Consider the following 12,901-nt stretch of genomic DNA (forward strand, 5'->3'; position numbering starts at 1 on the left):
AGAAAAGAGAGAAAAAGAAAATGAATGACCTAGAATGACATGCCATTTCTTCCGAACAGTTGCAGCAACTTTGTCGATCAGCACATAAATTGAAGGGCTGCATGTGAGTACTGCAACCCCTTGACTTGTGTTGTGCTGACTGCAAGCTATTTCCTTGCAATAATTCTTATCTTGAAGTAAAGTCTCATGGGTAATGCCACATTCATAGCATCGTCAAATTTATGTAAATTTCAAATAAAACGGGAGGAACACTACTATATCAAAATTTTTCTGCCGTTCAGCTGTCTTTGGATAAATACAACAAAAATATATGTAGCTAAACGGCATTTGAAAATTACTTTTGATCCCTAATGCAATCAATAGAGAGAGAAAAGAGAGAAAAAGAAAATGAATGACTAGAATGACAAGCTATTTCTTCAGCACAGTTGCAGCAGCTTTGTCGATCAGCACATAAATTGAAGGGCTGCATGTGAGTACTGTAACCCCTTGACTTGTCTCCTGCTGACTGCAAGCTGTTTCCTTGCAATAATTCTTATCTTGAAGTAAAGTCTCATTGGTAATGCCACATTCATAGCATCGTCAAATTTATGTAAATTTCAAATAAAAAAGGAAGAACCCTACTATATCAAAATTTTTTCAGCCGTTCAGCTCTCTTTGGACAAATACAACAAAAATATATGTAGCTAAACGTCATTTGGAAATTACTAGTGATTAATGGTGATGATTGATTAATTAAAACTGTTTGTGATTTTGATATTAGTAACCAAGTTGTCCTAATCCCAGAATATGTGTTATTTTGCTTAAAATTATGATCTCTTTGAGAAAGAAAGAACTCATTCACCATTCTGTTTCAGATACTCAAAGTGGGTTTAGCCTCATGTGTCCTACTGGCAACGTTGATCATCGTATTTTTGTAACGCTTGGATATCAATTTCAAAAGGAATTTCATAAACATTCCCGACGCAATGCTTTTTTCATTTTATTTATCCCGATGATGCCATTACGCAGGAACGATGTTTCGGCAAATGTTTTGACACGCTGTAAATAAAAGAGATTATCGATTCGATAATGGGAAAATTGTATTACGGCGAGCAATTTTACATAATTAAAGTCCTTAGACAGGTGCAACTGCAGAGCCGTAACCCATCGATTGATGGATATGGTATTTAAAACTAATACCTAATGCATATTTCTCCAAGTGATAATGGAATCTTTTGATTAGTTTTGGCTGGTTTTGCGTTCAAGTAAAATATAAAATTGTTTAAAAAAATGGTTAATGTCAAATACGTTTACTATTGCTTCCTTTTCTCCAGTTATTAAATTACATTAGTTAATTAATCCGTGCAACATTTGAATTTTAATTTATAATTCTTTATAATTATTAACTGAATTGCTTCAATAATCATTTAAGTTTTTTGTTAAAACTATCAACAGCTTCATATACCCAATGCAATCACTTTATGAAGAATTTTTCACCTTTTGGCTAGTACAATTAAAATACCGAATCTTTAGTCCAATGTCCATCCATTTTGCTAAATTAATGCTCATAAGTTCTCGTGATTAACTACTACCAGTGTCGATTATTCCAAACATTGTTTACAATAAATAAATTACTAATTAATAAAATAATTAATTAAAACACGACCACTTTTTATTTATTTGCAATCACTGCGGCTTCCCCTTGGATCAGCTTCATTGGATGGTTTTCTAAATACAATCACGTAAAATAATAACATCAAATTGATGTCCAAAATCATTATGTCCTAATAAAATCATGCCATTAGGAAATCCTCTACGTGAACAAGCAAATCGGGCAAGTCCTAACCTGTGCACTCGTCTCATTTAAATCCGTTGAAACAGTAAACATTGGCGCGTGGAAAAACAAACCAGGTAGAAGTTGTTTTCGCTCAAATGTCCATAAAACGCGCTATCAAATTTATTTTATTTGAAATACTAGCAATGCCAAAGTGCATCTGTGTACGTAATGATTTGCTCTCATCTGGTTTTTGTCCATTCGCCCGTCGAAATAGAAAAATACATATTAATTATTATGATTTAAAGTTCTAAAAATGCTGTGGAAAGTTCCATCGCAGTGTGTGACCGTGTGAAAGTGATGCCATGTATATATATATATATATATATATATATATATATATATATATATATATATATATATATATATATATATATATATATATATATTCTCACGTATGATTCGCGGATGGAAAAATGTGATGACACTATATTCCGGGATATCATCCGTTCGCTCGTTGAACTCCGACTGGAATCCTGCAAATCCTGCATCCGACTGGAATCCTGCAGACGTTTCGCCAAAATCTCACTTGGCATCTTCAATGCTCGCGCTCCAAAAGTGTTCGAAGTGTTTTTGGAACGCGAGCATTGAAGATCCCAAGTGAGATTTTGGCGAAACGTCTGCAGGATTCCAGTCGGATGCAGGATTTGCAGGATTCCAGTCGGAGTTCAACGAGCGAACGGATGATATCCCGGAATATACATATATATATATATATATATATATATATATATATATATATATATATATATATATATATATATATATATATATATATATATATATATATATATATATATATATATATATATATATATATATATATATATATATAATCCTCGCCGAAAACACTAAAACACTTCGAACACTGCAGGATTCCAGTAGGAGTTCACAAACGAACGGATATTATCTCGGAACATATTGTCATCATAGATAGATCATCGTCTCTCGTATTTAGGTGTCCGGACTTTTCTATCTCGATGGCCTCTATCTGGTCCTAAAATCAGAAATGTTAGCTATTTCTTTGCAAGTGCCGAAATCAATTTTATGGCCTGTCTGGTGTTGGTGCTTGAATTAAGCCGATGTTGTTTTTTTATTTCTTATGGCTAATCGATATTCCTCAAGCCTGGCTGAGATCCTCCTGTTGCTCTGTCCCACGTATATCAAGCTGCACGATCCGCAAGCCACACTATATACTCCTTGGTTTTCCAAAGCAATTTTCTGTTTTGGGTTTCTTAATATTAATATTAATATCCAATAGTATGATCAAGTTTGTATGCCATAGATATCTTGTGCAGCAAGCAGTGTCAAATACATTGATTGCCCGGTCCTTCAGGCTTACAAACAAAAAGAACAGAGATGATGAATTGAAGAAAATTAGTACCTGTCTTCAGCAAAACGAATACCAAAAGCGTACCATCAGCAGGGCAATAAACAAACAACAGCTGTAACAGAGACTGCAGAACCAAACCCAACAGAGATCGATCTCTGCCATACATCAAGGGGGTTACTGATAGAATCGCCCGGATATCACTGGATCTTCCGCGTGTGTCCTTTAAATAATTTTGCAGATCGGGTGAACGATTATGGAGGAAAACATATTTTTCTGGAAACTAAAATTACCAAAAAACAAATTTCAAAAATTATTAAAAAATACTACACTTTAAATGTGAACATGGACGTTTACTTCTCTACTAAATTTGATATCTGCGAATTTAGGACACTTAAGGCATTTCTCATTTAGCACGGAATATCGGGAACACCCTGTCCAATATTTGAAAACCTTAAATACAAAAGTTTTTGCTGTCTTTGCGGACTATATCCCAATATAAAAGATAGTGAGATGTGAATCATAGTCTTCCAGTTATAATCAATTTTCAATAATAGGGGGACCCATTTTTAGGTTTTTTGAATTTGCAGCACACCCTGTATATTTTTAAAAAATTGTGAAGAATAAAAGTTTATGAAGCCGTATATTGTGCGTCTTCCAGTTGATGAGTTTTTTTTGGTCCCCTAAACGGTTTTTGAAAAATGATGAGTTTTTAATTTTTTTTTTAATTTAATTTTTTTAAACCCCTCCATTTTCAATAGGTTCCGTCACGGGGCAAAGCTACATATATGTGCCTAAAAACAGACGAAAATCTCTAAAAAAAGATGGACACCGGCGTCGGATCAGGGCCATTTCTTATAAGCTTGCTTGCGTGCTTATATGCCTCGCGAAAGGTTAAAAATGAGGCAAATTTTAACTTTAGCTCCAACGGTTTGAAAGTTATTCGAGAAAAATCGAAACACGAGAGCGGAGAATGGACAACGGACAGATAAAAAAAATTTTTTTTTCAACTGTGATCATTTCTGTACCAGCGGCGATCCCATAGGACCTACCGTTACCGAGATATAAAATTTTTATACGAGCGTAGATTCTTTCCCAAAATTCGATTTCATCGATTTTCGAAAGTAACAAGAGATAAGTTTGTATAAAGTTGAGAAAACTAACCAAAACTTTTTAAAAACATCCAAGATATTGACAAAAAGCATAATTCACCAGGACCATTTCTTTTAGTTAAAGCCTAATACAAATTTTGCAAGTATTTTATCGTGTCTGAGTTTGATCAGAGCCTACTTGGCACGATTTTACTGTCTTTTATTGTGATTATGTTAGTCAAAGCCTACTTCGAACTATTTTGCGTGTTTACATGAAACTGTTCAATTATGTACATTCCAAATGCGAATTTCTCGAAAACGGGGGCTCGGATCAAAAAAAGGTGTAAGAAGTGATATTTTTATTAAAAATCTGAATATACTAAGGCGCAAAAAAAGTTAGTATCAACGAAAAATGCCATATAATTTGGCAAAAAAAACAGATTTTCCAAATTTTCTGAAAAAAGCTAGATTATTTCAAAAATTATTAAAAAAAACACACAAAAATGAAATTGCAATTTTGACACCCCGGTGAACTTTTGGACTAAGGTAAGTTTCGTTAAATCGTAATATTTTTACCTAAAGAATCTGCTATTTTGTATCATTAATTTTGGGACAGCCTGTACACTACTCAAGCTACCCTAGCTTGAGTTCAAGCTAGTCTATTTTTGTAGTTAAAAAAAATATATGAATAAAATGAATAGAATGGCACCCTTCCAAGATATTTGAAAATTCTAAAAATAATGCCCTTTATAGTTTCCGTTAGTTTTGGTTAAAAATTTGAACTCTGTTATATGCGGAAGTGGAATTCAAGTTCACGACACGACACAAGAAAGAAGGTAGTAGAAATATTTGCAAACATTTAAAATGCCCTTTTATAGTTTGTTTATTTATTCCACTATTATCTAGTTAATAAAAAATAGAAACCCTGACTTGAAGTTCAATGTCACGACACAAGGTCAAAAGGAGATTTTTAGTGTTTCACACTCCTGAATTTGCCTCAACAAATTACTGATAAATTCCAAGATCTGAATCTAAATTGCCTTCAAAAGAATTTTTTATTATTAACTGTCCTAACGTCCTATTGTTTGTAATGTTTTGTGTACAGTAAGATGGTGTTGTTTTTTATTTCCTTAGGATCCTTTCGCCATCGGATATTCGTGATTAAGTAGAGTTAGTAATAAACATTGTCTTTATTATTATTTTTTCCACCGAAATATTAGTGTGTTTGTCTATTACTCTATAACGAAAAGTGCCTAATATATCTTTTTATAGCGGATGCATCCAGGCAAAAATAAACTATCGGATACTTCCAAGCGTCCAAATACGCTGAAGTTTAGATGTTCCGTAGTCTCTATTTGAAATTTAATTGGTCCGCAGTTATTCAAATATTGGTTCACAAAAGATTTTTAATATATAATAAACAACATTATTGTTCCCATAACACATGTTTTTTTTTTGGTAGTCCATAAATTTGAATTAAAAAGCACTTTCGTTATACACATATTTGAACTCGGCCAGCCGGTATTTACAGCTAATATAAAACCTCTTATCAAAGCTCGACATTCAAACTTGGACCAATGAAAACAGATACTTTACTCGTGAAATATTATCTCGAACCGACAGCCTCCAATCGAAGATCCAGTCCGCTAAAAAACATTTCCGATCGTAAATGCGGCTTATCCGATTCACCATGAAAATCCCATCGATTTTACGACCTCACTTTTTAAAATGCCTTCCGCCCGAATAAAAGATAACGCGATTTGAGCAGCCAAACCATCATATGACGCAATTAATTGCCATTGAAATTAGACTAATCCGGGACCTATCGATCAACTTCGTCGCAGGATATTAGCTCCGCCATTTGGAGTGTAACAGTTGGTATTGTTAACGCCTGTATTTTTTATTAACTTGATAAGATTTTTTTTTAATTAAATCAGCGCGCTTTCTAATTCTGAATACTGAATAGGGAATAATGTTACAGTGTTGCTAAAACTAGAAACAACAATACATTTTCTGCGAGTGAAAAATCATTAATTTTAAATGCGCAGTAGCATTTGGTCGGCAACTCTTTAATAAAGAAATGGCCTCTCGTATCCAGGTGGGAAGTACCATAATTAAAAAAACACACACTAGATGTCATCTTCGGCACAGGTCCAGGAACAAAGCTTTTTCCACCAGAGTAAATAAAGTTCCAAAATAATGAAATAAAACATTGATTTGTACTTTCTATAGGCAACAGTATAACGTTTATCTTATTATTAGCTAAACGTAAAACACAACAACATAAGTGCATTTATATTTCAGACCTATTTACCTCCTGAGTGGGTGATTCAATTTTAACTGTGATTTTTTATGTCTCGTATTGTTTATTGTCACTGGTGATTAATTAATAACCTAATTATGAAATTTTTGTATTAATTAGATCATCATGAACATATTTAACCATATTTTTATATTATATAATTTGCCATTCAGAGAGAACCTCCAATATATCAGCTAAACTTCAGTACCGTGTCATATCAATTTCTAAAATTTATCTACGAATTCTAATTTTTATTTGGCAATTAATGATTTGATAAGCAAAATAATTAGTAAATTTAATTCAACAGACTTTACAGAAGATATATAAATAAGCTAAAACTAATACTCGCACACGTACTCAAAAGAAACTAACGCGTACTCTAAGCAATTATAAGCTCTGTGCATGATCCCAATAACAGTCAACGATCCCACGAGGTGTATCCGTAATAATATCACATATGTTTGGAGCAATAGGGAGATGAAATGTAAGCCTAAATCTGGCTTCCATTCTGGAGAAGTAAATTTTACTTTACTTAAAACCCATTCAGAGTTCACCGTATCATGCAAGAACTCATACAAAAATTTGAAAGAATGAATGTCCCTCCTAACCTCCAGAGGTGATTGCGTAATAGTACCTGGTGGGCAAATCCTCTGTGAGGATATATATTACCATCCTTAAAAACTAATTATTTAAAGAACCATCTCTGAATCAAAACCAAGCTATCAATATGACATTGATATATTAGACGCCACACCAATTACCCATATTCTAATTTCTCACGTAAGAATAATACAGAGTTCTAATAGTTGAGGCATTGTTGAAGCGTCGGCAACTTCTTATTTCAAAACCTAACGCTCTTGACGCCGATAATACAATTTGCTCAATATGTTTATGTTCAGCTTTCTAGAGTAAGTAAACACATTTCACATAGAAACATTTAAACCAAATCGATTAACCATACACCATTCTGATATAACATTAATATTATCATGACGCAACAAGCAATTTTCGTTAGAATTAATCGTGCGATAGATTTGTAAATCGTCTTCTTGTTCTTCTTCCAGTGCGTATCCACTAATAGATGTTTACGATAATATTTTCCATTGCTTCTTTATTGCTTGCGGTGTGTATTAGCGACTGTACATAATGCAATTTTTTTTCCTTCTGATCCCTCACCGGCCTTGAATTTAACGAGTCTTAGGGTAAGGTCAAAATTGGAACATTTCGAAACCTCCAGAATACCTGTCGAGCCTGTTCAATGCAAGCTTTTATTTCCTTGTCTGATATATATTCTTCGCAGCCAGATGCACAGCCACTTAAACTTATCTACCCTTTCTATGGGCTTTGCGTTGAATGTTATGGTGGATTTTTCAAATATATTTAGGTTTCTAGAGATAGTCATAAACTTTGTTTTTTTGGTGGTGATATTCAGACCCATTAATTTTCTCTGTTGTCCTATCTTGTTGACTAGTTGTTTTAGGCCGTGTATGTTATCAGCAATTAAGATCGTATTGTCAGCATAGCGTATATTGTTATTTCACACTCCATTCATTTTGACTTTCATTCCCGCGTCCTCCAAAACCTCCTGAAAAATCGCATCCGAATACAAGTTGAACATGAGCGGAGTCTCCTCTTCTAATCTGTAAGGTGTTGTACATATTATTGCCCAATTTGATTTGCGCAGTTTGGTTCCAATATAGGTTTTAGAATGCATCTGATATCTTTCTGGTCTATATCAAGCCTATTGCTGCATTAATTTGTGGTGGTGTAAGCGATCAAATGCCTTCTCGTAATCTATGAAACATCGTCACTAATTTATACATATACTAATTTATTACAATTTAACTTACCAATTAGATCGTCATTAAAGATGAAAAAGAAGAGGTCCTACATTTGACTTTCCGAAGTGGGATGAAATACTAGTAAGCTAGACCCCTCGTACGACTACTATGTAATAGGTAGGATTTCAACAAGTTTTGCAACGACAGCGATATGCCAATATTGTAAAACTTCGATAATCATAAATTGATAAATCATCAATTCATTCACAATAATATTAAGTTGACGTTGCCAGATTGCACGACTTATTTGAAACCAAAACGGTGTTGCTCAACACTATTATTATTCTTAAGATTAGAATAAATACAAACACAAACTATAGTTTCGAAGAGTTTAGAAAAATTGCAAACAATTGATATGGGCCCAGAATTTTCAAATGCCATCTTTTTTAAAAGCAGGAATAACTTGGGCAATCTTCCACAACTCAGGAAACGTAAACGATTTGATAATGGTATTGAATATGTGGGTAAGTGGACTACCGAAGACACTGATACAGTCATCAGTACCGACTGTTGGTTAATCTTTCAATTTTTTACTGTCGTTAATAACCTGCCTTTCGGTAACTCCAACAATAGCGGTGTGATCGTGCGCTGAAAGAGACATCATACGTGTATAATTCTGATAAGAGAGAATATAGACCGAACTGAAGTCTCTACCAAATGCATCTATGATTGCTTGGAATTCCTTAAAAGTTTCACCGCCATAAGACATCAGGCCTGGGATTCTGAAGCTATTTCTCTTCGATTGAATATATGACCAATATTATGAGGGATAACCTCGTAGATTCAATTCGATATTGCTTAAGTACTCCATATATGCTGTCTCTGTTGAGTTTAGATTTGATGTCTAAGTGTTTTAAATCTAGATGCAACAAAGGGCCGCCTTTATTTTTGTAAGCACGAATAAATTTCTCTTTCTCAAAGGTTTGTATAATAATATCTCCAAGATACCAGACCGTGCGTCAGCGTCTTTTAACTTTAATTGGACACATGATTTAAATGAGTTATTAAGAGTATCAAAAAACAATTCAACTCATCCTCATCACACACAGGTGACCGATTAAGTCTCAATAGTTTATCATACATTAGAGGAAAACTTTCATTTCTAAAGTTGAATCCTTTCATGGAGTCACGATACAGGCCAAGTCTACAGCCTGATTCGACTGTCTTATGTCAATGCTAATCAATAGTGGGCGGTGTGGTGTGGTATAAGCGTAACAATAAAGCACTCGTCTCTTTCAACAGAGCAAGGAATGCTCAAAAATACTAGATCCAGTATATCGGTATATCCTAGGGATATACTGTTTCAGCTAAGGGGCATCCTTAAGACGTCTCAAGGGTATACGATGTTACTAATTGGAACGTCCACTGTATATCAGATACGTATGTCCGTAGGATGTTTGTTAGGACATACTAAGCATATCCAGCTATACTAGTTGAGACGTCGTTAGTATATCCGACTGTGAGGATATAGGATTTTATATATACCAGTGGACCTTACATATTAGGTTATTTCCAACAGCCTATGAGAAATATTGGAAAGGTAATGTCCAGTAGTCCAATTGGTTGTACGACTCCAAAAATTCTATCGCAGTATATGGTACTCGCGTGTGATGGAATTAACCCATTGGTTGGTTAGTTTTTTTGCTCGCGATGGAACATACTGTCATTAGGAAAACAAGCATTAAAAAATAAGAAAAACGTTTTCATGAATTAACACAACCACCATTTCAATGTGAAAATTGTACTTTATGCAGGGTGATTCCTAAAATTAATACTTTGTGTTTGGAGGCTGATTTTTGCATCCATTTTAAAAAATATGTATACTACCTATACTATATAACTAAAAATATAATTTTGTTCGGGGGGATTTTCTCTAACATTGTTTACTTAACTAAAAAATTAGTTTTTTTTAGTTTTGTATGCCTGAATTTAACTGCTCAAAAAACGTGAAGAGAAAGTGGATTTTATTTGTGTTTTCAAAAACTAAGCAATAAGATACTAAGAGAACTCAAGAATCAAGATATGTGATCTAAAAAAGTCAGTTTTATTAATTTTGAAAATTTCTCCTTTTTCTTCATGCCCAACCAAGTAAATTTCATTGCAAGTTCATTTGAAATCAGCGGGGTCAGAACTTGCTCTCTCATTGACCTAGCAACATAATAAAAAAACAAGGCAAGATGTTGGTAAACTACACAACAATGGTTCGTTCAGCTTAGAATTTATCAAATCTTATCTTATATGTTACCATAAAGCTGAATTATTAGTTCTTCAGTAATAAAAAAAAACTGAAATGAAAGCACTGAAAGCAGTAAGCACAGCACACAAAATACTCAAAATAGACGCCAAGTCGCCGTATACCGTATACGGCCAGGAAAACAAGACTGAAAAGATGGCGGACAACGAGACGGGAGAGAAGCCGAAGATACTCGAGCGAGTCCGACACGCCACGACCCCGAGTAGTTGGGTAATTGGATGCAGCTGAACAGTATTGTCAAATTGTCTTATAAATAAATATATTATTTTTACGTTTTTGTAATTTTTTTGCTTAGATGAATCTGTATTTTTATTAAAAAAGCGTTTCTTGTCAAGTTCGTCTGCAAAAATAATAAAAACAAGTAGATTTGAACGGTTTAATTCCGGTTTTTCTTTAGGACTTGCCAACACTGACGTCGGTGTAGATGTGCACGAAAACGTTGCCAATAAAATGTCTCCCAAAACACCCGAAATCTAAAAAAACTAAGTATTTTCCGTCTCAGTTGTTCAAAATTTAACTTTTTAGGTTTCATTTTGTTTTACGGGTTTTCACTTTTTTTCAATTATTTTTAGTCCAATGTTGCCATTATATATACTGGGGATATTTTGGGGATTTTTTAAGTTTAAATCCTGCTACTTCAGAAAAATAAATGGTCATTAGATGGATTAGGTTATTTTTACTGACATCAATAAAGAGTCAAAAAACATTCCAAGAACGACTCAAAATCATTATCCGGTACTGATGGTGGCCCCACAATATCCAATTCACCGCAACAGTTAGTATTAACGATTTCATGAATTTTCGTATTTATTCCGTTAACATTGAAAACTCACCTCTAGCAGACGTGGCCTCCCGCTACCCGAAATAAATCTTCACAATGGATGAATTATGATAGAATCACCCGACACCTCAGGAGCGACATAGTTGAGTATTTTTTTCACTTTAAGCAACTCCTGCTGAAATTTTTGCTCAGTTGGTAAATGGCCACCTGGCATATTCAAACCAAACATAAATATATTACCTTTTCTTGATTTCCGATTCTCCCATCCCAAAGCAATTTCCTCAAAGATATGTCCAGAAATGCGATTGTCCACACTTGGTCTTAGTTCCGACTTTAACTCCATAACCTCAGTCTGCAAAGCAACTATGACCGATTTCAATTTCAACTTCTCACAATCGTTACAACACCATGTTATACACTTTTTTGAGTTAATGACTCTCGCTTTGGAGGAGCTGATATTACAGACCAAAAATTATTGAGCGGACCCACTAGAATCGAACAAGTTAACACTGAGTTCAAACTTTTGTCTTTCAAATTTAACGGAGTTTTGAATTTGACTCGAGCGCTATCTACCTCGAGATTTATGAAACGTCTAGTGAATAATGTTGAAAGTACGTCATCTGAACACTGTTTACAAACATGGAGTTGGACGAAATAGTGCAAAGAGTTTATATGATTTTAGATATGATAGATACGATTCTTGACGAAGTTTTATTATTATTACGCTTTCACTTTTAATGTGCATAAAAAAAATAAAAATCTAGTTTAGAAATTTTAAGTAATAAAGTGCCAGTTAGACCAGAATCACCCACATAAAGTGCTGATCAAAACAGTGTATTCTAAATATCACTGCCAAATAATTAAGTCCATAAAATTCCAAAATTCACAAGCATTTATCATGAAAACAGAACAAAACCAACTTCTTAAATAAAAGTCACTGTTTTGGAATTTTACATATGGCGCCAACTTGTCGGCATGGCGAATTTTAAGATCTTCGCCAATTGTACCCATAAGAGTACCCACACCATGCTACAGAGAAACTAAATATCACAGTAAGCATTATTCTTTATCTTAAAATTAGGAAAATATTATTCTGGATTCAAATGAGGAGCGTTTATACAAAACCATTCCTTACAAATTAATTGCGAGAAATACATGAAAGATTTGTTTTGCATTCAAATTCTTACATAACCAATCTATCAAACTAAAAAACATATTCTAAAACTCTTCTATTTACATTTTATGGAAAAAGTGGCTTGGTCTGGACTTGGATGGAAACTCCTCAATTGGAGTTTTCTTACAGGCAATTGTTTGACGAACATTCGATGCAGGTACTCTTAGATCTGTTCACCGACGTATACAAGACTGGTAATATTCCCCATGATTGACTTCTGTCTACTTTTGTCCCAATCCCAAAAAAATCTCGACCATCTAAATGTGATGACCACAGACTCATAAGTCGTCTAATGAGCCATGTTCTGAAAATATT

The 12,901-nt window shown here is 34.0% G+C and overlaps 1 protein-coding gene across 1 annotated transcript in view; it reads left to right on the forward strand.

Annotated features, from left to right (window-relative positions):
* The window catches only part of LOC132702039 (kynurenine 3-monooxygenase), a 39,688-nt gene extending 38,112 nt beyond the window's left edge, over positions 1–1,576 (forward strand). Inside the window, exon 9 of the mRNA XM_060670437.1 lies at positions 855–1,576. Coding sequence (XP_060526420.1) covers positions 855–917 — 63 coding nt within the window. The 3' untranslated portion in view covers positions 918–1,576. The remainder of the gene's footprint in view (positions 1–854) is intronic.
* The last annotated feature ends 11,325 nt before the right edge of the window (positions 1,577–12,901 follow it).

The sequence above is a fragment of the Cylas formicarius genome, unplaced genomic scaffold, assembly GCF_029955315.1.
Source record: "Cylas formicarius isolate icCylForm1 unplaced genomic scaffold, icCylForm1.1 PGA_scaffold_5__7_contigs__length_24384050, whole genome shotgun sequence".
NCBI lineage: Eukaryota > Metazoa > Arthropoda > Insecta > Coleoptera > Brentidae > Cylas > Cylas formicarius.